The sequence below is a fragment of the Apteryx rowi genome, unplaced genomic scaffold (genome assembly GCF_003343035.1).
Source record: "Apteryx rowi isolate R43461 unplaced genomic scaffold, aptRow1 scaffold_88, whole genome shotgun sequence".
NCBI classification, from domain to species: Eukaryota; Metazoa; Chordata; class Aves; order Apterygiformes; family Apterygidae; genus Apteryx; species Apteryx rowi.
Genome location: NW_020451182.1, coordinates 107,148 through 133,081, shown reverse-complemented (window position 1 = coordinate 133,081; position 25,934 = coordinate 107,148). Strand labels below are relative to the sequence as shown.

The following is a 25,934-nucleotide window of genomic DNA, read 5'->3' as shown; positions in this document are numbered from 1 at the left end:
TTCTGGCATACCCCATTTCTTTCCTCACAATCTGACTCTGGGTTGCTGTGAACTACTGCTGACCTACAGCTCTCTGCCTCACCTGTCCCTGCCCCAGTATCCATATCCTATATGGCACCAGCCCCTTGGCCCCTGCTCAGCTCAAGCCTCCAGCTGGCTTTGAGGCCACTGCTATAAACATTATAGCACACCTGTTCTTCACATGAGGGTTTACAGCCAAGGCTAGCACATSTGGATTGTAAAATAGACATTTGGAAGCTTATCAACATGTTTCCAAACAGTCTGAGTATGGCAGAGACTGTCTCAGTGCTTTAGTGGAGGAAGCAGCTGGGCTGGGAGAATGGTTCAGTGCCCTTATGCCCCTTGCAGGCTGGGCTGAGCCATGCGCACACACGCTCCCCAGAAACCAAACTGCCTCTTCCTGACACTTCTGGTCCAGGAAGCCATGTCAGCAAGGCCAGCAAGGCTCCAAGAAGGAAATGGGAAAATGAAWTCCAGTGCCCTTCTCACCCCAGAACCAGTTGACTCAGCTGTGCTGATCTTAGACTGTAATCAAACAACTCCCAGAAACAACGTGTGTTCAGAAAATTGGTTGCGAATCTGCACCATATGCACTGGGAAAGAACAGTCCATCAGGTTATTCCTGTCTCCATTAGCCTCCTGAGCCTTTGCTCTTAGCAAAGTCCTAATCAGCACCAACATCAAGCTGCCACTGGTGGGTTTGTCAGCATCCAAGGAGATCTAAAGGAGGAACAAGGCCTGCTGCCCTGAGTTGTTTCACCTGCACAGCCCCTCTCATTATATTAACTTCTCATACATGCAGCACTCACACCTGTGCTAAGAAACAACCTCCCATGCAAATATTCAGTAAAATACTCTAATTTTATCTCTTCCCAGCCATCCCCTGCCAGCAGAAACACAGCTGGTACTTTGGGGTATGACAGACACACATGCAAGAGGTGCAGAAAAAGTGCAAGCTGACAGAGCAGGAGGTAGCTCTGACCCCCGCATGCAGAAGAACTTTGGTAACATGGTGATTGTCACTTCCCACAAGATCTTCAGACATCCAAAGTCTGAGTGCACAGTGGCTGAGGACCATTTCCTTGTCTTGATAGTAAAGCAAAGTGACACTAGATAAAGATACTCTCCCAAACTGCTCCTCCCCTCATTTCAGCCTGCAATCACCTGGCTGGCTGCTGGCAGGGTCTCTTCTCATCTCCTTCCATTTTGCTGGTCCACCTGAAGGTAAAGGTAATGTTCCTGTCCTGCAATACTGACTGCCATGCTACACTCCTATCACCCCTCAAGGAGAGTACTCTACTTCCCTAGTGGCTGAGCACCGTATGAATATCTACAAGAACTGTCAAAGATAGCACAAAAGGAGGCACTTCTTTCAAGCTGAAAATGTCGTTTCACTTTTCTGCAATAGTTGTCTATAAATGTATTATAACTCCACTCTTTGACTTTGACAATCCTTCAGAGGCCTGGGCAGACCTGGCTCCTTTCATCAGCCCACCTGACAGTCTCTTCCCCTCTATCCCACATGCTCCCAGTAATACTGAACTATCACTTTAGAGGCATTAATTCAAAGTGGTTCTAAGCTCAGATCTCTTTAACGGAGGAAGCCGCGGAGGGATGGGATTGTGAGGGTCAGTGGTAGCACCAAACATTCAGACACTATACCTGCAGTAATGGAGATGCAAATGCATTTCTATAATGCCTTGCGCTCAGCCCAGATTATTCATCCTTATGTATCTCTTTTAAGAGCCTGGTGCTGGGGCTCCCAGCACCTGCAGAACGAAGCAATGAACCACCCCGAGGAACTAGGAATGAGTGACTCTGCAGCAGTGCTGACCAACTGAGTTGTCTTCAGGGCCCTGCGCAGGAATCACCTCTTGGCGCAGGCCTTCCCACTCCACAAACTAGGAAAAACTCTAAGCCAATCTTTCCTTCGTGGAAACCCCTTGTGGAAACCCACCTCAGCTGACAGAAAGGCAGCGATGGAGCTGGGAGAAGGTAATGAAAATAACTGTGAGCATCTTCTCAGTCAGAACCTCCTCAAGGACCACTATCTACATATCTTACCAGATTTCACAGCTCTAGAGCAGGGCAGAGCTTCTGCCCCACATTTTTGGCACAGGACAGAGCACTGTCAGCACACAACTAGCACACATGAAACAGCCTGCACAGAGTTCCTGAAGAAGCTGAGAAATAAGAACAGCCTGACGYAGGGGAACGCATGAAAGTATATCAGCCTGACAAATTCTAAACAGTCCATGACAACAAGGCTGGGGGCACTACCCCACAGTGCAGATACTGGGGACCTGTGTTCAAACCCAGTTCTGAGACAGGCTTCTTCTGTGACCTCAGATAAACCACCTAGCTTCAGCCCTCAGGCACAAAGTGGAAAAAAGACCATCCCACACACCCATTCTGTGTTTGCCCATATCCTTGCTTGGCCCTCTGGCACTGGAGTGAGCCAAGTTAGGCTGAACAAAGGGCATATGGTAGGAGAAAAAGGCTGAATTAATGAGAGCTGTATGAAYGCCATCTCTTAAGGAAAACTAGTATGTTTAGCTGCACCTACCACAGAGCACATGTAAAGTTGTCTTAAGTCCATGCTACGGCCAAGTTTGCGATAGGTTCTTCTTCCATGAGAACCAGAAAACTCACCAAGACACTAGCAGTGATTCAGGACAAGACGAACTGTAAGAGATGATAAAGGAGAAGAGGTTAGAAGATAAGGAGAGAAAGAGCATTCAAAACACCATTTCAATCTCTCCAAGCAAATTCCTCTCTTGTATCTGGGCATGTCAGTGGGCCCACCAGCCCAGACTGCCCCAGGCAGTGTATTTTTACCAACAGAAGAGGTAACGTAGCTTTGCATTTCTCGCTAAATTGAGCTGCTCAACTCTAAGCTTCCAGGTCACTGGGCCTTTTGTCTCTTCCTCCTCACTGGAGCATAAATCTGACTCCCCACCCCAGTCCATCACTCCTCAAGGCAGTCAGGTCTAACTCACGACAGCCAGCACTTTGTTCAGTGACTGAATCAACGCTTCCTCCCAATGGAAAGTGCAAGTCCAAGGTGACAAAGATCAAGCGTGTTCTTCCCAAAGCTGAGGATTTGCCTTTGCCTCTTAAGCTAGGCAGAGATTTCATAGCCTGCAAAGGCTGGGAACACAGCATAAATGAGTGAAGGAAGAACAGCACTTGGGGCACAGCCAGGTACAAATGGAGAGAGAGAACATTTTCCCGTCACCACAAATCTTTGGGACACCAGCAATGAGGCATAGCAACAAACAAAACCCCACCAGCTACTCCATGGTTATTTTGCAAAATAACCCTACCATTGCCACCACCAATTCAGGTCTAATGACAAAGATGATCCAATGGCTATTGGCATTTAACTTCCACATTACTTTATGGCCCTGCCTCCTTTAGGGCGGATTGGAAGCAAAACAGCTTCACCCTTGCACTGCCTGAAGGCAGGCGTGTTACAGCAGCTCAGCCTGGGGCATGTCTACACAACACGGACAGCTTCCAGCAGCACTCTGGTTTGCCCTGGAGCACTCCTGTGCCGCGAGGCTCAGCCAGTGCCAGCCACAGCCACACATGCAGCTCTCCTGTGAGAAGCAGAATGGGTGAGGGGAAGTGTCCTATCAGTTTGCTTTTGTGGTGTTTCTGTGCTGCTGCTCTGGCTCTGCTAAGGGTGATGTACTAGTGAGAGCACACAGTGGGCCTGAGCAGAGCACAGTGACTCAGCAAGCTCAGGGGTCCTCCCTGCAGCAACCTACCACCAGGACGCAGGCACCAGCCTGTCGGAAACCAAGGCTTTGCCAAGCTGGGGTACCAGGTGTGAAGGGGCTTCTGCAAGGCACAGCCCTCATTTCCGACCCACAGCTTGCAAGGCAGAGCACAAGGCTGGTGCGCAGCAGCACAGCAAGCGTAGTTTTTTCAGATGCTCCTCTGCTGTCTGGGGTACCACAGGCACCACCAAAGCAAAGACTGTCCTGCTCTGTGTTCCCAGAAGAGCCCCCCAAACTGCAAGGCACCCCTCCCCACTGCTGACCAAAAGTAGGGGGCCTGGTTAGCAGCTAGCACCAGCATATGCCTCTGACCATGTCTTTCCTTCTGCCCCTGCTCAGCTCCTGAGCAAAGGCTGGAGGCGCAGGGTGCTCCCCATCCCCAGCACAGCCATTCAGCTGTCAGCATGCGCCAAGCCCCATGGAGCACAGCTGGGAGCAAGCTGGGGCAGCTGGTTGCGGCTGCTACTGTCTCCCTCCCCTCTTCTCTACCCTTCAACTTCTCTGGCTGCCCCTGTGTCCCAGGCCATCTGTAGCTCCCGGGCTTTGTCCCACTGTAGGACAGGGCAGGGAGGGCAGCAGCTGGGCAGCTGGCCCAGGGTGGAGACACCAATCTCTTTTAGGCCTCCTTTCTCAATGCACTCAGGGACAACAAGCAGGACAGCCCCCCCATGGCTGAGGTGAGGAGGGAACAGGCTCCTGTTGTCCTTGCCTCACCAGCAGCTGGCCACATTCCCCTCCAGTCACAGCAGAGCTGCTGAGTAGAGGGGAAGGATCACCTTCCTTGACCTGCCAGCAACACTCATTCAGTGCAGCCCAGGATGCTGTTGGCCTTCTTTGATGCAAGGGCACATTGCTGGCTCATGTCCAGCTTGTTGTCCACCAGGACCCTCAGGTCCTTTCCTGCAAAGCTGCTCTGCAGCTGGTCAGTCCCCAGCCCGTACTAGTGCATGGAGTTATTCCTCCCCGGGTGCAGGACTTTGCACTTCCCTTTGGTGAACTTCATGAGGTTCCTGTCAGCCCATTTCTCCAGCCTGGAGGTGCTCCCACAGTTGTCCTTTGGAGGCCCTTCTGACACCCCAGCAAGCAGGTGACCCCCAGGATTCAGGGCCAGGCATGGAGGAAGGGTGGTCACACAAAGCAGTCTGAGGCACCGCTCTTACCCAAAAGATCTTCCCAGGTTTACCTCAGTGTAGACAGAAACCAGGAGGAAGATGCTCCTCTGCAGGGCATGAAGTTAGGCACCTGCCCTGAAATAGCATGCAGAGGAGCATCCTTTTCCTTCAGTCAGGAAAACAGGTAGGCAGCTGAACTTGCACAGGTGAAATCTGCAACAAATGCTCATGATAAAGGCAGCATGAGTGCCACCAGAGCTCGGGCCTTCCTAAATAGAAGGACAAGGAGGAGAATCAGTGCTGGCCAAACCAAGTCAGGGTGCAGTGGACTTTCCTTCACTTTACAGGGAAGGCGAGCCTGTCTCCTACCCCAAGGCTGGGTGTTGGGGTAAGCATGTATGGCACAGGCTCATGGATTTGGTCACAGCTAGAGGAGCTGCAGGTGCCTTTAATTCAGGGATGTTGCACCTGCACCATGGTCCAAGGACCCACACAATACTCAACCAAATCTCCAGTTTCCAGTCCTACTGGGGTTCTCTCAGGCCAGCACTAGGAGTAGCACCCAAGTTACAGGGCCATGTTACATTGGTCCACAGAGGCTAAGCCCAGAGTTCATGGGGGATGCCCCCCTTACTAGTGCTGACCACACAAACAGAACAATAGCAGACCTGGCCCTTGCTGTCCCCCTCCATTTCTTGCTTTCTGTTCAAAGCATCTGAAGAAGCATGTGGAGGGAGGGAACCTCATTTGACAGGAAGACTTTCTTTCATCAGACTCAATTGCCTCTGAGATTGAGGAGGAATAACCCCTACAGCCCCCTCCATAAACACCTGGACTCCCACACAGCCATTTTCAGCCCCCACCACTCCAGGAGTCAGTGCAGACACACAAAAGTCCCAGGCCCATGAGGCTGTTCTCACTGATCTGTGCCATTTTACCTCCCAGTGCTTTTCTGGTTCTAATTATCTCTGAAGAGCTGATGACACTTAGACATTTCATCTCCCTGGAGACTCTTTCTGGCACTTTAAGCCTGATTTATGCAATGCAGTCATGGACATCCTAATCACCCATGCTCACCACTCATTTGTTAACACTCTGGCTGGCTACAGACCTGGACACTCCATCCCCTCCCACCGGCGGATCCAAAGCAGGCTGAACCTTTGTACCCACTGGAGTTAAACCCTTGGCAGTTTTCTCCTCCTACCCCTTTCCCTCTCATTAGTTGCTGGTCATTAATCACAGCAGTCTCTTTCCACAGGGGAACAGCCTCAACAGACCCAAACCTGCCCCTGCAGCTGACAGGCTAAATCCCAGAGACAGATGCTGAGCAAGGCCAAACCCAGTTAGCAGCTGTCAGATAACACTACCAATAACCCTAGCCTGGTCATTAACCCAAGCTGCTCAAAGGGCAAACCTCGGGTCCCTCCCAAAGTCAGCAGGATGCTTCTAGGAAGGGAAGTGACCTCTTCTTCACCCTCATGTCTCCTGCTCTTACTAGAAAATGGTTCAGAAACACAACAGTTTGGGATCTAAACAGCTCTTAACACTTATCACTGCCTGTCCCCAGAGGCAAATCCAAATCCAGATCACAGCTACAACACATGTATATCTGTTTGCAACACCTCATTGGAGGAATTAAAGAGTGACGATGATATTGTGCTCAGGACACAATGACAACTATTTCCATCTAGCCAAACAAGACAGAGTCCAAGGCTGATCCAGCTTACTAAATGGCGCTAGAGCTTCAAGCTGGGCAGGGTACCGAACATTACAGTAGAGCCCCTCTACATGGCCCCTAGACATCTTTGCATCTGCAGGCCTGATGACCTTTCCAAGCTTCTCTTAACCACCGTGCTATTCCCTTTCATGCTATTTCTTGCTCCTTATCCTCACTGCCTGCACAGGCTACTGAGAAGGGGCTATCTCTCATGACATGTCTGCATTGTATCTAATACAAAGGGGCCTGAACTGCATCTGCAAGGCAAATCTTACACCGTTGCTGTATAACATCGCATTACACTGGGACACGTTTCACTCATTTTTGGGAAAGGGACTGTCCAAGTCAACCACTACCATTACCTAGAGAGGAACCATTACCCATGCTGAACACTGTAACCTGGATACCCCTCACGTTGCCTCTCAGAGACCTTTGCAGCACTCGMATCCAGCCGGGCCTGCAGAGGAGGAGGTTTGAACAAGGGCAGCTGGACAGGAGCCCTGCACGCTAGCCAGGCCTTTATGTACCAGCCACAGAATTTGCATCTGAAGCTGCTAACAAATGAGGTGAAGCAAAAGTCTGGAGCTTGGAGCAAGTCTCATCGTGGCTTGAGTTCTGACTCCAGAGCAGCTGGTGCAGCCTGGCAGCTGATACACAACTCGGCTGTCCCGAACACCCTTGCTGAGCTGAAACTTCCTCCATAGTGGGGCCAAGCATGCATCATTGCACCTCCTTGAACCACTCTGGTCTAGAAAAATTATAGGTAAGGAAAGAACTCCCTCTGCCCACTAAGAAGCCAAATTTCTGTACGCAGGGTGTGACGGGGGTCAAGGCAGCATCTGCCCTAACTGGCTCACAATGTTTCACAGCAACTGAACAAACCTCCCCCAAACTTGTAGTCTCCAAGACCCCATCAACATATCATCTAGAGCATAAGCATTTCTCAGCTCTCACCCTGTGAGCCCCCCTGATAACGTGGGTGCCCCTTCCTACTTTGCTCACAGAGCTGGGGCAGGCTCTCTTCCAGCTGGATGCCATCCAGAGCCTCAGCTGAGATCTGGAAAAGGGAGCATGTGGTGCTCAGAGGGCTGGGAGAAGGGCCATGAAAGCCAAGGCTCACACACTGCGAGAACCCATTACCTATGGGTGTCAGTGCAAGAGGCACTGCTGGGTCAGATCTTTCTATTCCTATAGCTTCAGAGATTTCCTTCTTTCCATCTGCCTTCCCACCATCTGCTGAGGCGACTGCAGGGGAGAGGAGGCTTGCAAGGGTCACTCTTGGGCCAAAGCAGATGGAAAGAACCTGCTGCAAACATTTTGCTAGAGACAGGCCAGACAGCTGCGACGTGCCCCCCAGCTCTCCAGCCCTGCTGACAACTCGCTGGATTGTCCAGCATGCAGAGAGTACCGTGAGCCTTACAATCTGGTTCACAACTGCACATGCTGCCCTAGAGGCTTGCTTGGAGTGACTAAGAGTTTGCAGCTGGACAAAGGAGTGAATTAACAAGCTGTTTAAGTCCTTCATCTGAGGCCTGAACAAACAGTTGCTGCCTGGAATTGATCTCTCCCCCTCCTGGGGTACCATCCTGGCCTGAGATGTATTTTCACAGTATTTCCCAAGGTGGAGAACCAGCAGCACCTTTGTTTACTACACAGAACTCAAGGGCCTTCTCCTCCCTCTATGCCATTGAACCAACTCCAGACTTCTCAACCCTGCAGGCCTCCAACCTGGCCTGCTGAGGACCTAATTAACTTCCTTGTTCATTTATGGTCTTTTGTCACTAAAGCAATTGGTGCATGGAGGGAGCTGTCTGATCTGATCTGTCTGTTCCTCAAGCATGCTCACATGGACTTGAACACTCTCTTAAGTCTGCTGGGGAAGCCCTCTCCCACTTGCAAAGGGTGCATATGCTGCCCCCCTCCCCAAAAACCACTTCAGAATCAGCTACAGAGAGCACATTGCCTTCCTCTTTTCAGCAAGCTCTCCAAGCAACTTTGCAGCCATCAGAAAAACACCAGAGTCTTCTCAGGGCATGACACCCCTGAATTCAAGCAAGATGGTCTGTCTCGAGCAGAGATTGCATCGTAATCCCGTCTCCCTTGCCAGCACTGGGAAACCCCTTGGAGTTTCTCCTTGTTATGCCTTTTTGCTGGGCTCGTGCACACACATACACATGCTCAGAAGCCTCCAGCTCAGCAGGCAAGCTGGTAGATGGACGCACCAACACAAGGCATAGCGGTGATGCTGCCACACTAGTTTCTGCCCTGCTGATACCCACACACCAAATTTGTGGAGCTCAGGTTTGCCCACAGCTCAATGGATTACAAGGAACAGGTCCTCAATGCTCTTTTACCCCCATGTTCCCTCTTGCCCCTGGCACCAACAAGACAGAGAAGAGCAGAGAGTGGCAGGGCCCTTTCACAGGGGGATGGCTGGGCAGGATTACCTCAAGGCTCCTGGACCAAATACAGGCAGCTCCTCAACCTTTGGAAATCTCCCTCACCTTTGCTCCTTGGCCTTCCCAGGCYGGGGGAAGGGATCCCAATGAACATGTTTGTGAAATAGGGTGTTGTGTAACACAGAGGGAAGTGACTGCACCAGGGACCCCGGCTGAGAACAGAGACTTTAATCCTGCTGCCCAGGGAAAACTTGGAAAAAATACCTACATCTGTTCTGTTGCATTAGGCTCATGGCTCAGAGGCTGACAGCTGACCCTGGCTGTTCATAATGCCAGGGTACGGCCCCTGCCAAACAGGGCCAGGGTAAATTACCATAACTGATTGGAAACACAAAAGACAGCCAGAGAAAACTGGGGAAGGAACCCTCCCTGTGCAGGTTCCTAGAGAAGAGAGAAAGGCAAAGTGCATCAGGGCACTTTGTCTTCTCCACTGCCACATTGGCAAACAGAGCAGAGAAGGAACAAGGCTGGAAGAAAACAGGAGCAGGGTCAGTCTAGAGCCAAAAGCTGGGCAGGAGCTCCTGATGAATTGTGTGCCTGCCCTCACACGCTTCCTGCGGGTGATGAGATGCAGGGAGAGGGCCAAAGGTGAGGAGCCAGAGAAGAAATCACAGCTGCATCCACCTCTTCATGGGGCTCACCATGGGGGATGGGTTTCAAGACAGAACCCTCAGCTCACTGTACCTGCGCTAGGCTGAGGCTATGGTGGGGGGGGGGAAAAAAAAAAAAAAAAAAAAAAAACACACAACACTTTTGTATCTACAAACAAGGTCTGCAGCTCAGGGAGGCCATGGGGAGATGTTGGCCTCTTAGAGCATCACACACTCACCCTGCCCTAAGTCTTCCAGCTCTAAGACTTGTAAGAACACACGTGTGTGGTTCACTGACCCGACATTGCAACATAGCTCCCTCCAGGCTCAGACTTGATTTTTTCACATCTGTCCAACAGCTCAGAGAAGGATATAAAGGAAATTACCTTATCCAGGGAACAGCACTACCAAAATTTGGCTAAGGCAGCAGAGTTAACATATAGATGCTCTGGAAACATGCCAATGCAGTCCTCACCATATTTGATCAGGCTCTAAATTAATACACCCATCCAGAAGACAGCATCCATTTGCAACACAGTTGGTGTTGTACTGGGACAACAGGGCAAAAGGGAGAGTCCCCTTCTCTGTGCAACCCCTTTTACAACCACACCAGGATACAGAGGGTGGTCCTTCCCTAGAAGGGAGAGGATTTCTGCAAAGTCGTTAACACCCTATTCTGTGAAGGATCTGTCTGTTCCTTATCCAAGTATTAAATTAACTCAATCTTAATGAGATCTGTGACAGGATTAGAGCAGATTCTGCCTTTCTCTTCCTGCTTAGGGCCACCAGCTGCCGAACACCCCTCCAGGTTAGCATCCTGCACCAGGCAGTGGCTAGCTTCAAGGGAGGCGAAGGGAAGCAGAGAGAAATTTTCGTTCTAAACTTTGTCAATCTGAGGCAGGCTTTGGCCCTGAAGCAGGAAGGTTTGTTTGCTTTAAATCTTATTTAACCGTGGATGTTTTCATTATCCATATACATGTCAAACTCTTAACCTCCTAAGCTCTTGCCACAGTCCTCAGTCCATCTGTGGAACAGARCTTTGATTAGCCATACGCTTGTTGCCTTTCAAGCCTTGTTGGCTGTTGCTTTGACCTTGTTCAACAAGACAAAGAGATCAGGAGGAGCTGTACATTTCCTCTGCACCCTTTATCTTTCCTTAAGCCTCTACTTCAGTGCCCCAGCCTTTTATTGGAATCATTCCAGGCCTCTATCCATCTCCACAGGCTACCTCAGAAGCAACTCCCCTCTTCCCACAATCCTAAAGCCCCAGTGTTGAACCAAGCACTTGGGGATCAGAGATGAGTGTTCAGCCAAGAAACGCAGCCAGACAGACAATTTCTGAACTATAAGCGTTTCTGCACTAGAATCTGTAGGTGCCTCCTGGGTCCAACATCACCAGTTCCACAACTCTTTGCCACCTTCCACCCTCTGGTATTGCTGTTTAACCTGGTGTCTTTCCCTCTGCTCTTTACACTGTCTGAGAGCAGATCTGTCAAGGTCAGCATCTCAGGCCTACAGCTGGCACGGCAGCACCAAGTGAATTACACCTCACTAATGTGTTTGGTATGCAGCTCCACTGAAACTCTGCCACTTCTCACTTAAATCACAGCTGGCCCTGCTCAGGAGGCGGAACTGGAGGGGCTGAGGCAGAGCAGAGCCAACTTCTAGAAAGATGTTCCCAGAGGGCCTTCCAAAGCCACTGAAGCTGCTAACTGCAAAATGTGAGATAAACTGGGTCAAGTCAGCTCCATTCAAAAACCACTCAAGGGCAGAGATGGTCCAAGGTAGGCACAGTCTGTGCGGGGACCAATTCAGAACAGTTGCCCCCTCTGAGGGTGATAACAGGGTGCTAAATTCCCTCCTGGCCTGAAGCTGCACTGCTCGGATCATCTCCTTCTCCAGCTCCTTCAGACTCATGCCAACTTCCACTCCCCCAGACTCTCTGGAAAGGTAAGTGGTGCCTGCAGTTAACAGAAAAGCTCATTTAGTCAGAGGGAGCCCTAAAGAGAGAACATTAGCTCTATGTACGGGCTCAATTATGCTTTCCTGGTCCATGCATTAAAACTCCCTCTTCTTCTTCAAACTGATGAATAATCTATCTCAAAGCCAAGGGAATATTTCTAATCTGGTTAGTGTTACTGCTGTTTGTTCATATTAAACACATCATGCTTACTGAGCTATTTGTCCTAAGTCTCCTGAGAGAGTGTTCTGTGAGTTAATCATACATACGTAAATCCAATTTCCTTTCATGCATTTTAAATGTGTTGTCTGTTGGAAAACAAAAGGGGAAGGGGGAGAGGTGCAACAAGGACTTGTGCTGAACCAGGGGATGCTTCCTAGATGCTCACTTCCCATATGCTTCAATTTGGGGTTTAGAAGCACAGCAGGAAAATCTGCCAGCCAACCCATCCGCTAGATCGAGAACTCTGCTGAGGAGAAATACCAGACAACAGTAACCCAACCTTCAGGGTTTCAAGAGAGCTGAAGTTGGACCCCCTTACACCTGAGCAGCTCAAATTGAATGTCGGTCCCCCTCTGGTGGCCAACTGGCTGAAGTTAGCTTCTGTCAGCAGAGCAGGGCTGCCACATTGCTATCTGCCCCCGCACTGTGTCACCTTGAGCATCCTTGTGGCCAGCACATGGTTCTGCACACAGGGCTGTTGGACAGTCTCACTTCAGAGCATAGAGCTAAGTCAGGGAGTGCAGAAGAACCAGGCACCAGGGCAGATGTCAGAGAAGTCTTCTAAAACAAGACTGATTACCAGAACAGCCAGCATTTGCCAGTCACTTAACTTTCCAGCCTTCGGGTTATCTACCGCTAGGTCCTCTATTATTAATAGTATTAACAATGTAGCAGTAGGAGCCCCCATCTTGAAACAGGAGTCCTTTGTGCAAGGAGCTATACAACCTCCAAACAAAGAGACACTGTCGTCACCTCTTTAGGATGTGGAATGAGCCACAGACAAAGGACAAAAGATGAACAGAAAGAGGGGGAGTAGAAGGAAACAAGATGACACTGGTCAGCATGAGAGTGTGGTCCAGTGAGTTGCTGTCAACAGGTGAGGACACGCAGTACAAAACAACAGCTCAACATCTTATTTGAAGACACCAAGATGACATTTTTGTACTATTACTTTTAGCTTCAACAGTTACTACAATTGCTACCAGTGCATTATATGTTGTTCCCAAATATTGGGAGGACCTAGGAAAGGCTGTGCACTGTTGCTGACTGCTCTAATCACATAGGCAAGGGAGAAGAGCCTGCCAGTTTTCCCGAGTAGAAGTCTGAATCTGTTGCACTCCAGCAATAAAGGCCTCCACAAATCTAAGCTAACTCTAAACAGCAAAGTGCTTCTCCAGACAAATCTGAAACCCCCAGTGCTGGTTTCATCGTCCTCCACAAGGATTGTAGAGAATTGTATTTCCTTGTGTTTCTTCATCACTGCAGTAAGTGGCACTATTTCATCTTGAGGCAACCTCACACTTTAGCTACAGAAGCACAAGAAAGCCCTAAGCAGCTGTTCATTCTGGTAAGTGATGAGATTTTTAAGACTACTCAGAAAATTGCATCAGTTTACAGACCTTCAGCATTATATTAGCATAAATCCCTGAAATTAAGGGATGGGTATGGGCCAATGCTATTCTCACAGCTTATCAGAAAACTGACTCAAGAGGGAGAGAAGAATTTGGTTTTGGCCACTGCAGAGTCACTCCCTGCAAAACCCACCCAATCTTACTCCGGCCTGGAGCAGCATTAGGCCAATTGTAGTTTCTCTATCCTTCATCTGGTGGAAGAGTTCCACTTCCCTTGTCTGTATTCATTGCAGCTTTATACCAAGCAGCTTGGCTCTCAGCCTCACTCCCCACTTCCAACTCAGTGTGCAATTGCCCACGCTCCAACTTTGTAGCACACCATCCCTGCAGAAGGGTAGCTGGAAAAGACTGACTAGAAATTTTGGGTAACCTTCAGCTACAGCTGTTTTGTTTTATTGCAGAAAATTTATAGTAAATTAAATCTAAAAATGAGCAAGTCCATGCAGTAACACCTCCCTCCTACAATCAAGTTTCATGCTCTTGAGAGCATGAGATTAGGGTTTCTCACGCATTCAATAAAAAAAAAAAAAAAAAAAAAAAACAAGGAGAGTTTAACAGTAAGATTCTAAAATCTCAGATTCTGTACTGCAAGGCCGATGCCAAAACAGGCTGAGGTTCTGGTGGACTTTGCCGTTTCCCATAAGTGGTTTCCTTTTATAGTTCCCATAATCACATGTTCAAGCTTTTTTTGCTTTCATGTGCCAGGTCACTCCGACACAAGATGGTAACGGAACAGCAAAATCATACAAAACCTAGAAAGTTCACTATGGGAACAAGGAGTCGCTGCCTAATTCAACTGACCAACTCGGCCATAAGACTATGAAAGTGAGAAGAAATCTTATCCAAATAAAGCATCATTTCCCCAAATGCTTCACTCCAGATTTCTGAAGACACTCTCTCAGTAGCTCCAGGCAAACAGAAAGCTTCACAGAGGAACTGACTGTGCCAAAATCCAGTTCCCCCGGCAGTACAACTACCTTGAAACATCTCAGGTCAAATGCCTGTGTGTGCAGTCACAGATCTTAAGACATCAGGCAACTACTTGCTATTGCTGAAGATACAAGTTGGGGCATGTAGGATTCCAGTATGAAAAGCATAGGCATGATTCCTCTCTCGACCCTAGGTCCATGCAAACACTGGTACCAGGATAAGCAGAGGCTGTGGAGCCAGCAACTGGTCACTGGCACTGTTCCATCTCCAAGACATCCAGGGAAGTGGTGACCAGAACGGAGTGTGGGGGCAGCCAGATGATATCAGACATCCTGCAAAGAGGGGCAAAAGCTTTAGAACATACTTCATGCTGAAGTAATTCACCAGGCTGAGCTCTCTTTCATACCCAAACAGATAGTACTTCTGAAAGCTCTGGCCCCCTTCCCATGAATAATACTGGTCATAGCATGTCAAAAAACGTCCACGTGCTTTGCTGATTTGTATCTTAAGAAGGAGTGTAGTAATTCCTCTGTATCATTCTGCTCCTGCCAGGTTTGCAGACAAGTCACCCAGCTTTTAATGTCCTGATCCCAGCTCTAGACTCACAGTCTCTGAGATTTCCAGGCGACCTTGAAACTTGAGTCTCTGGACCCGTTACAGCACTCACCACTGCTCTACCTGACCAGTTCGCTGAATCAGGTATAAAAAGGCCTCGTTCCCACAAGCAGCTTCCAAATATTATGACCCAGCATAATGCCACAGAGGCAATCCCTGGGACTCACATACACTGTTCACTCTTCTTTAGCCAGCATTCACAGCTTGAAAGCGAGAATCAAGGCTAGATGCTGATTTCATAATATGTAAGAACATCTGCCTCGTTGTATGGTGGAAAACGCACAAAGAGCCAATGCTACACTGACTGAAGAGGGGCTGAATCTTTGTACAGCCCAGGAAACAAAACATGTTTTCACAGCTTTCTAGGCAGTAATGCTAACGGACACAAAAATCACATTCCAGAATCTTCTCAAGTTTAGAAGTTATGATTTTAATCCTTAAGCCATAAAGGAAAAAAAAAAAGTCCAAAGAAAACCAGTGATAAATGCAGAGCTTATCATCAGAGCTGGGAACAGCTCAGAGAATCACAGCAATTTGATATTGCCCTTGATGACAACCAGCTGTCAACTTATAACTRCTTACTTGGTTGTTTCAGCAGAAACTTGCAGGTACATTGTTTCCAGCCTGCAGTCTGAAAGCATCTTGTACAACTTCACAGACACAAAGGATTCAAAAGTCCCCTCTCCTGGCTTCATCTAACCCTCTTGACAATACAGTTAAGCACAAGCAGTACCAATACCTGCAGCTCAAAGACACAGGTATTACACAGTGAGATCAAAAAGTTATTGCACCAACTGCATTATTCATTTAGAAAGCAGATTTGTTAAAATACTTTCTGCCCATTTTCCAGCCTACTGCACAAAAGCCTCTCAGGAGGCTGCAAGCCCCAGTGCAGAACCCTCTCTCTTTGCAGGAGCTCACAGGTGCTGAGTTCATTCAGGTGTCCTGAGAGGCCACAGGTGGAGGATGGCTCCTGCCCCTTGCAGCAGGCCAGCTCAGTGAGACACCCCAAGACCTGAAGAGGCCCCTTGCCCACCCATGGCACTACCCAGCTGGTTCCAGCTTCCCTCTGTGCTTCCCTCAAAGAATTCTGAGCTGAGAGGGCAGCATTTTTCAAATATTTTATTTATTATACAATCTATTTACAAAATCAGCTACTACAACCACAGGCTTCCAAATTTCAGCTAAACTCTGACAGGAATTCACCAGAGGGAACTCAGATCTGACCTATACCATCTACAGCTCCTGGTTTCTAAAAGCATGCAACATGGCCCTCAGATGCAGGCTGAAGCCAGACCATATGCACCTCCAAGCAGCTTCAGGAAACATGAAACCTGTCTGAGATGGTAACAGGATCCTAAAGCTTTCTACAGAAGTGCCCCTATTAAGTGTGAATAAAGGATCAAAAAATAAAAATAAAAAAAGTTAACAAGCCTCTGCCAAAAGAAACATACAGTACAGGTGACCACAGCGCATCCCTGCTGCCAGTGTAAGGGCAGCATAAAGAGAGAACACACTGGAAAAGGGTATAGAGCTAGACACAAATTTAGAAATGTTGTGATGGAGTCCAGGAACATGGGACCAGCTACAGGCCTGTGGAAACAACATAGACGGGTTTCTTTGATTAAGAGCATCCATCGCAATTCTGACTGTGCATGTGTTATGAAGAAAATCCTTGGCATCTATACAGCTGCTGAGAAGTGAGGGGTGCTGGCTGCAATGTGCTGTAAAGCATTTAGGAGCTCTTTCAAGCAGAGGAAGTCTGCCCACTGCCCACCTACTTTGTCCTCAGAGTAAAAACAGTCCAGCTCAAAAGAAGAAGGGAGAAGATTCCTGAGGAAGATGCCATCGGCTGAGACTGCCCATAGCCACAAGGCTGGAAACATCCTCGCCAGGTAAAACTGCAAGACGAGGCTACAACATGGGAACAGCACCAAGTTATGCCTCCAAACGAACAGGGGTTAAGCCAAGCATCACTGCCTCCTCTTAGTTTGTGGAGAAAGCAGTGAAGTGGTGGCACAGAGAACACAGTAGCTGTAACTGTACTGACCACAGAAGTCATCCATAGCGTAAATAAAATGGTACCATGCTCTTCACACAAAGGAGGCTGGGACTTTACAGAAGGGAGCCTGCACTAAAAAAGGGAGCACAGCCACAACTGAAGTGATCTGTCAGAGTGCAACTGTGACAACTCTCAAGCTGGCAGTCTCCCAGCACCTCGGTGCCAGTGAGGGAATGAATTCACAAGGCTAAGAAATCCCCCTGAGTAGTCTCAATGCTCAGCTGGTTGCTTTTTGGCACCATAATGGCTTATTATTTCTGTACAGAAGTGACATACACAGCCCAAGAATAGCTAAGATGCTACCTTAATAAAGAGATTTTCTAGATGTAGAATGTTTCCCCAAATTCCTAGTCAATTCAGCTAAGCTATACTGGAAAAGCACACACAGTTGTCTTAAATCTATACTGTGCAGCAGTCTGCCTAGAGCAGCTCAAGGACAGCAAAAAATGGGGCTGAAGAGGATGATGTGACTTTTTATCTAACATTGTGTTCTAAAATTAGCTCAGAGATGCCAGTTTGAGACCCTATTCTGGAAAAAATCCTGTAACTCTGTAATCCAGTAAAAGCTTACATTGCTTACATGGCAGTAGCAATGCAGGTTTCTCATGCTTGCCAGTTGCCAACAGGCTTTTGGCTCCCAACCTGAACTGACTAAGAGATTGTTGAAAACCTAGAGATCTCCTTGAATTTTGCTTCACTGAAGAACCCATCAAGATTCCCAGACTTCCCTTCCCTTTATTTCCTTGGGAAGGGCTGAACAGACTGCCAGCAATAACACACCCCAATCATAAGCTTACTTCTCATGCTGGTTTGTCCACCCTACTCCCCACAAGCCAGACAACGGTGTGATATACAACCCATGCAGGATTCATTGTGGGTGAAGTTCTGGTTAGCATTTTGTGCTGGAAAGCCAGCAGCACTGAATGGAACAGCAAGAAAGGAGAGCTTAAGAAAGAAAAGGTAGGAAGATTGGGAGGAGAGGAAGCCAGCTGCTCTCCAGGCACCAACACCCCTCTGGAAACTCTGCCTGAAATGCAGTAGAGAAAGAGAAGCCTAAGGCTACTGCATGATAGAGGTAGAAGCCAAGACCCTGTGGGATGCCAGGGCAGAGGTACCATGTTCTACCTAGTATCATTACCCCAGCTGCACTTCTGTACAAAGACAAGCCCAGTGCACATTGTAGCTGCTTACAGACCTACCACTGTTACTACATACATACATACCCTGAAGGTGAATGTGGGATAGGCATTGGTGCTCAGCATTGAGGGATCACACAWGCCCATCCCCTCTCTCCTGAGGAAGGGAAAGGAAGGAAAGGGCATGGGACAGCTTCCTGTGCAACATCATAAATTGCTGTCAGAAACATTCAGTGGAGGAGACACTCCTCTTCCAGTTCATTTGCAGAGACTCATTACCAGCCACTGCTGGAGAAGGACGCTTCTGCTGCTGGACCCTGGCGGAGGTAGTACAGAATCACTATCAGGGCCAGCACTTGTGCTCTGATGAGATTGTTCTCCCCTTTGGGTTACTTCCTCCAGTACATACTGACCATTTTTGATCTCTGGCAGAGGCAACAGACAGCAGCATCCAGAGCAAAATGGAGGAGAACCAGAAACCCTCTGGGCCAGGTGCTGAAAGGAGGGACAACCCTGTACCCTTCATGAGCCATTGAGTTAGATGAGCTATTGGGGAGCATCACAGGGGGCTTGAGCCAAAGCATGGAAAGTTACTAAGGCTTCCCACAAGCCAGGTTTCCAGCAGAGCTCCAAGCTGGTCTTCCCGCTTCCTCCCAGACAGCTAGAACAGAGGCAGCTCAGCGGATCTTCTGCATCTCACTGCAACTTCTGCTCATGGGCTGCATCTTCTCATGAAAGGAAGAGTGTTCAAGGTGCAGGGAAATCCAGTGCAATACCTTCCTGATGGATGCACCACAGTGCTTTTGCTGTTTCACACTGAACCAAAAGGGGAATGAGGGAAAGGGAAAAGATGAGCTCTTGGTAACATATTGTGGATAGGGAAAGGCCACATGACATCTTCTGGATGACAGATTCCTTTACATGGAGTCTGTGCTGTGCCTCCATTGCCCATGTGAAGGGAAGGAGAACAAGCAGTGGATTGAACCTGGGCCTTGCCATGAAGGGCCAGGAGGCTGGGTAGACTCCTGGAAAGGGGAAATCACAGCATGCCAAAGCCCTCACAACCCTCGCTGATGGCTAGCTGCAGCATCTTATGTACTTCTTCATAGGAGTCGTAAGTTGGGAGGCACAACTGGTTAAAACTGGAAGACAAAAAAAGAAAAATTCCATACAGACTAGATCTGAGACACCATCCCCATCAGCTGCTTGCAAATAGACTGACAAGATGGCCACACACATTACATTTTATACACTGCTTGCCCACCACAAATAGCTAGTGGTGGCTTCCCAAAGCAAAACGCAGAAAGTTCCCCCACACTGGGGTACTTACCAAGTGTGGGCTGTCGGTAATGTACTGTGGGTTGGAGCTGCAATGATCTGGAAAGATGGACAGAGTGCAGCAAACCCTCCTGGGGGCAGCTGGGAGGAACCAGTTGTGAACTGCAGGAGCCTGGCCAGCTCTTCCTGTGTGAAACTGGAGACCACAGTCCAAAACCACCTCATGACCTATTAGGAAACAAGAAAGGCAAAGCCAGGTCAGGCAAACAAATCAAATAAGTGTAAGAGCAGGTCACAAGAAGACCACTTGTAAGCAAGTGTTCTACTACCAGTCATAATTATCTGTTTTATCAGGGTGAAACAGAGGCAAGGATCATATAGTTTCTTACCAGTTAAGTGTTGTCTCATGTCACTACCTACCACTAGCACTTTCCTTTAAAGAAGCACTTCTTCTCTCCCCACAGATTTTTTTTTTTTAAAGAAATATCTGTATAGGCAAGCTAGGTAAGTTAATAGCACAGTAGAGCATTTGCTTCCTGCACTAGGCTAATCTCTTGGGGTTTTTTTGGTTTTGTTTTTTACATCTTCTGATACTTTTGCAGGAAGGTGGAACAGGAACTTCTTCTCCAACCTGTTTTCATCTTAGATGTTTTGGCAATTTCCATTATTTTTCTAAATGAAGCTGACTGCAGTCCCAGGTGCTCCCCTTCCCATCCCCCACCATCGGAAAAAGCAGGGATGGGGACCATTACAGGGTACAAATTTAGGCTACTATATCAGGAGTGTCTACTACAGTACTTAATTCCCAGTACTACATCTCAGTCTGGGCTGCAATCATGATCTTAAAGCATCCCTTAGAGATAAGCATATCACCATGAATATCTTCAGTAGCATAACTCCCACCAATTCCTCTTGACTCCCCGCTGAAATGTTCTTAATGAGAGCTTTGTTGGCTTTTCTTAAACAGACCACTGCTGTAGTTGGGCTAACTGATTTCAGCAAGCAGGAGGAAGAAACCCTTTCACTTACCTTCTCACGGAAATGCCAAGAGCCTCCTACCACTACAGCATGTGCCTTGAAGTCACAGACACTGATGTCCCCAGTACCACACATAAGCAACTGAAAGGCAAGGGACTGCAGTAAGAAGGTCAGGACCCCAGGAAACTCAAAGACAGCTACTGTTCAAATTACAAATGCTTCAAGTGCTTAGAGAAGAAACATTCTGGCTTTATTCCAGATCCAAAAAGCTCTTTATTTCTCAGAGAGGAGAGTAAGCATAGGTAAGGATGCTTAGGAAGGCAGCAATTACCTCTAGCTCATTCTCATCAAAAATAGCCAGGAGGTTCTCAGGAACTAGTTCATTAAGACCTGGAAGAGAAGAGGAGAGGAGAGGAGAGCAAGTGAGTACTAGCCTCCAGGACATAAAGGCAAAAGGAAGGGGGAACACACAGCATATTACCTTTCAGGAAGTGATCCACCTCCTCTCTAACCTGATTAGCCAGCCTGTACTGTGCAAGCAGATTCAAATACAAAATTTTGTTTTCATTGGTTACTGGCACCTGAGCTCCTCCTGTCACAAGTTCAACCACCTGGAAACAGGAGATCACTTGACATGAGTATGAGCAGCAGCATTCCCCAAACGCAAACTCCCAACTGGAATGGACACTCCTTTATACTGTCCAGAATAAGCTCACTTTTCTGGGTCACATGGCACAGTTCCCAGCCTCCCTTGCTACAGGTGGAAGGGGTTGAACTGTCCCACTTTCAGGAATGTCTCCCTCACCTTCTCCAGCTGTCCTGTTTTGCTGTACTTCTCTTCAGCAAAGACCAAATCCATCTCACTCACATCATTGTTCAGTATRAAACACACCTTGGATTTATAGAATTCTGGGTCATCTGTTTCAAAATACTGAGCAAAAAGAAAGAGGCAGGGGTGTATGGGGCAGAGAGAGAGAAAAGAAAAAAAATTAACGTACATGGCTAGCCAGGATTCTGGATCTTCTTCTATTACACTAGCATTTAGCCTCTACCCACAACCCAATACAGGCTTCATACAAGGCAAGGAAGGTTCACCTTGTAATGCATACGAAGTCCTATGATCTGAGCCAGGAAGGATCGGGTGAAGCGAGCTCGCACCAGTTGTTTGTAAGCACCGCCCAGAGACGATTCATAAAGACACTTCCCCACCAGGCGGCCTGCAAACTCATACACTTTCAGTCGTAAATGTGGGGGGCGCCCTGGATTTGGATGAACCTGCAAAGAGGAAGGGAATTAAAATATTTGAGTACCAGACAAGACTAGCACAAATAGTAGGAATAGCATCAGTTCAAGTTGCTGTATCTCTCAGGCTGCCCAAGGAGCTTTGTAGTAGCATTTTCAGAGCCAAGCAGTAGAAATGAAATGCTGAGCCTGCCTAAGAAGAATAAAAAAAATGCTTCACATGCACAGGCCAGAACCTGTGAGACCAGAAATAGATTCTGAAAGATTCAAACCTAACAAAGCCCCCGATGCCATCTTCTCTTCTCAGAAATCCAGCCTTCCCAGCTAACTAGCTGTTCTGTTCAGGCAGCCTATTCTCTGATGCTTCAACAGGGTAAGATGATCCAGCAAAGCTTTGAGAAAGGCACACGAAGTGACTGGGCAGGCCTGCTAAAGCAGGGGCAAGGTTGCAGACTTAATGAATTTACCAGTTAGCCAATAGCATGCCAACACACCCAGTTTTGCCCATCCAGCATAGGAAACCGCAGACTCACCAGGGCCTGGTTGTTATCACTAAAACGGGTAAAGAGTTGATTGGTGGTATCAAATAACGCCTTACAGATGAGCTCAAACCACTCTCTGCGTGGACCTCCCCAGTCCAGAGCTACAAGATAAAACAAGTTTGGTCATCCATGAGTCAAAACTAGTGCTCAGTATTCTCTAGTCTTTGCCTAGATCAGCACTATCCAATTATTTATTTATTTATTTTTAAAGGAGCTTGCACCCACTGCGGGAACACAAACACTGCAGCTAGTCTCTTTTGCCAGGACTGGGCATCCTTCTGCCAAGCCACTTGGCACTTAAAGGAAATATCATCCTGGCAAAGTTCAGCTGTAGTTCAGATCCAACAACAACCAGACGTGAGCAGCCCCGATCTTGGCCAGAGATACCAGGAAAACAAACTCTTAGGCAAAGAACCATTGTCTCCAGTTCAATTCCAAAAATTCTTCCTACTGTTAAGATATCCGTAGAGTAAACAGGCAGAAACATTTGCCTAATTCATTTTCCTGTAACTACCCTTGTATCACATTCTTGCCACTAACAGGATTTTTTATTCTCTCACATGACCTATGGTTTCATGTTCAGATTTCCAAAACAAGGCTGAGTTAGCTCATACAATAAGCGTAACTACACAAGGGACTTACCAAACCTCCCTCTTCACAACATTCACCCTTTCTTTAGCAAGTAGCACCCTGTATCAACTTAACCACCATTTACAGGTGGTATGGGGGAGAACCAGTTGCACACGAATGAAGAATGGCTTTGTAGCAAAAAACAGTAGACAGGGACTCAAGAACTCAAGGTTCTGCTTCCAAATCTAATACTGATAGACAGTCTCTCACTGGGCCTCAGGTCCCTATGTAAAGCGGGGACAGAATAACACCAGCAGGATAATTTATTAATATCAGTGAAAAAGTGACAGGGCTGGAAACCACAATGGACCGATGTACTACAAGAAACCAGAATTTCAGACTAACAAAACTCCACCATCACTTTTTTCACTCCCTCCTGAAGCATATTCTTAAGCAAGGTTAACTCACCTTCTTCATCCTGAAAAATCACTTCAAAGTTTTTGCTCCAGTCAGAAACAGAAAAATTCCGTGTTGCTTTGAGAGACTGCAAAAAAACCACAGGAAAGTAGCAGCAGCTGTTACTGCTTGGCACCCAGTCACCAGTATGAAATCCTGCACATGTGGATGGGCAATTTAAGCAACACAAAACACAAGAAATACAGTCTGGTAGTTTAAAGAACAAAACTGAACTAGGAAATCCTAGGGTCTAACTTTTACTTATCTAAAGCCATAGAAGTCAATTCTTCATTTTCTATTAAAAGTAGTAGAAAAACATGATTCACATAAAAACAGTTCATCTTAAAACCAGTATGCAGTTTAGCAACAGTCCTACCACAGCCCAGATGCATCCCCCTCAAAGCTGCAGTGCAATATTGTTTAAAGTATTAAAATGCCTGTGGGTAAGAGCAATTCTTGTAAAGCAGTCTCTGCCCACGAGTCAGATTTAAAAAAGGAACCTTTTTGAGAGCATTAGAAAATAGCTTGAAGGATTCACCAAGTTCATACTTAAAGCAAGTCACAATGCAAAAAAAGTAACAAAATCTTTCAAGTGTCTATAACTACTTCTGTCCCGATTCTGGATTCCAATGAAGAAAAAGCAAAAGCTACACAGCAGTCCTGAAGAAAACAGTTAGCTCTGACTAGCTGATCTTCAAATAAATTGAAACATCATGCTAGTCACTCCTTTGGGCTAAACACACTGGTCGCATTCATTGCATCTATCAACCTTGTAAACTAATGCTTACATTTATTATTTTAGCACTTAATTTATTTCCTCTTACCAGGCTGTAACACCAGTGCTAACAATAGTGCACCAATTTCTAAAATAGCAGGGAAAAGAAGTCATGGAAATACTGTTAGAAGTGAAGTCATTTTGTAACAAGCTATTAACTGAAACAAAATCTTGTAAACAGTGTAATTCTGTACGTGCAGAAAATATTCCAAAATACAGATTTACTGAGTGCAAATCAAGGAAAATCCTAGCCAGTCCTGCCTCCCCCAGAAATGTTCTTTTCCATCTTTATAACAATTCTRTTATGAGACATGTGGAAACAATAAGTCAGGACAACTGCCTGTTCTGTGTATGCAGTATTCAGAATGTCAATTGAGAGCTGTATTATATGAATGTCTCTTTCTTAAGTTCAGTTTGGGAAACATGTCAGCTCAGGTCAGCTCCAGTGAAGACTCAACTCCAAGGCTCTACAGAGTATTTTATCATTGCACAGATGGGCTTGTAGCAGTGGTTCAGTGCAAGAACTTCATGCATGCAGCTTGGTATTACCTGACATGAGAGTTCAACTTAGTGAACAGCTTTGTAGCAAAAAAATAGCAGATAGGGACTCAAGAACTCCAGGTTCCAATCCCAAATTTAGTCCTGATAGACATAGTCTCTCTCTGGGCCTCAGGTTCCCATGTAAAGTGGAGACAGGATAGCACCAGCCAGAGAATTTCTACTTTTATAAGTTATGCAAGCATCTAACGTAGAAACCTCTCAGGGCTTCCTTTACTCTCTGAAGTGTTGCTTAAAAAATTTAACAGAGCCAAAGCTTCCTAATTACTTAGAGTTTGACCTGATCTTACTATCTGTAGAAAAGAAACAGAGCATCCCACAGGTAAGGGCAGTTACCAGGACTGAGCCCAAAAGTGCAACCTTGCGATTTTTTTTTCTTCTTCTTCCTGTCTCAAGGCTGACTACTAGTGCCTGCCTTGAAACAAAATAATCAGCCATTCTTGGCATGGTTGCCCTAGCACATGTCAGTTTGGATTTCATTAGGCACCGAGCAGCAAATAAAGGATGGAGGAAGCACTGGTCTTAGGTGAAGTGACCTATACACTCACCGACTCCAACAGACAATGACGGCTGACCTTCAGCGTGACCTTCGAATGAGGTCTTTTCATATGCACCTGACGCAGCTCCCGCTGAAAGAAGTTCACTTTGTCCTGGAAGGTCTCTGAGCCTCCTGAGAACAGTGACAGTTTGGGTCAGGCCTGAGCTGCCAACATCCCAAATGTCTAGAGGTCACTTCTAAGCCTAATTGCACAGGTTAGCTTTATAATTCAAGGATGAGTTTGTTACAGCAAAGTTTGGAGACAGAACTCTCAGTCTGTGGGCAGTCTGTGGTTAGTTTTGCAGACATTCAGATACTGATAGGGGGGCGTTCAAAGAGAGCGACAGAAAAGCCAAACTGAAAAGGAACTGCTGGCATTATGAAATACATTCCCTGGAAGTGCCCCCAGGATCAAAACATGAACTGCAAGAATTACAGAGTTCTCATCAGAGGTCGTTCAATGCTGACAATCTTCATTCATAAGGAAAACTAGCAGACTCAAGTGCTAACTTCCTGACTACTGTACCCACCTCCCAGCCTCTTTACCTATGTTTTTATGCAGAGAGCGAATGAAAGTAGCTGCCAAGATGTTCCTCTCCTTGCAGCTGAGCTCCACAGGGGGCTGGATCCCATCATCCACCACCAGTGTCAGTAGTTTGTGCACAGGGTCAGGACCAAGGTATGAAAACTAGCAGCAAAAAGATGCAAGAAAGGGTAAAACTATCATGCAGAAGGTACAGCATGTTCAGTAGATAGAGCACCACCTCCTGCGCTCTCAGACTCTCTCTGCTCACCCATGCAAATGCAGTTAACAGTAACACTACTTTAAGTATCTGAACTCCAGTTGGAAGGCTGCCTCAAACAGCAATCCCTAGGCTAGGGCCTTCAGTAGGGACAGTCACAGCAGAGTTATGGGGAAAACAGAAGAAATGCAAAAGGAATCAAGATTTATGCCTAGTACTGGGAAAAAAAGTCA

The 25,934-nt window shown here is 47.2% G+C and overlaps 1 protein-coding gene across 4 annotated transcripts in view; it reads right to left on the bottom strand.

Annotated features, from left to right (window-relative positions):
• Positions 1-25,934, bottom strand: part of AREL1 (apoptosis resistant E3 ubiquitin protein ligase 1) — a 42,862-nt gene that overhangs the window by 4,693 nt on the left and 12,235 nt on the right. The window contains exons 10-23 of one of the 4 annotated variants that reach the window (XM_026090902.1): positions 25,505-25,646; positions 24,969-25,090; positions 23,100-23,175; positions 22,053-22,162; positions 21,373-21,552; positions 21,083-21,208; positions 20,759-20,888; positions 20,609-20,667; positions 20,329-20,418; positions 19,352-19,527; positions 18,109-19,163; positions 15,406-15,562; positions 14,256-14,540; positions 2,588-2,706 (exon numbers count right to left, since the gene is read on the bottom strand). In XM_026090902.1, the coding sequence (XP_025946687.1) occupies positions 19,061-19,163; positions 19,352-19,527; positions 20,329-20,418; positions 20,609-20,667; positions 20,759-20,888; positions 21,083-21,208; positions 21,373-21,552; positions 22,053-22,162; positions 23,100-23,175; positions 24,969-25,090; positions 25,505-25,646 (1,314 nt within the window). In that variant the 3' untranslated portion in view covers positions 2,588-2,706; positions 14,256-14,540; positions 15,406-15,562; positions 18,109-19,060. Of the gene's footprint in view, positions 1-2,587; positions 2,707-12,668; positions 14,541-15,405; positions 15,563-15,929; positions 19,164-19,351; positions 19,528-20,328; positions 20,434-20,608; positions 20,668-20,758; positions 20,889-21,082; positions 21,209-21,372; positions 21,553-22,052; positions 22,163-23,099; positions 23,176-24,968; positions 25,091-25,504; positions 25,647-25,934 lie in introns of those variants that run through there. The other 3 variants (XM_026090899.1, XM_026090901.1, XM_026090900.1) reach the window with 3 other exon arrangements.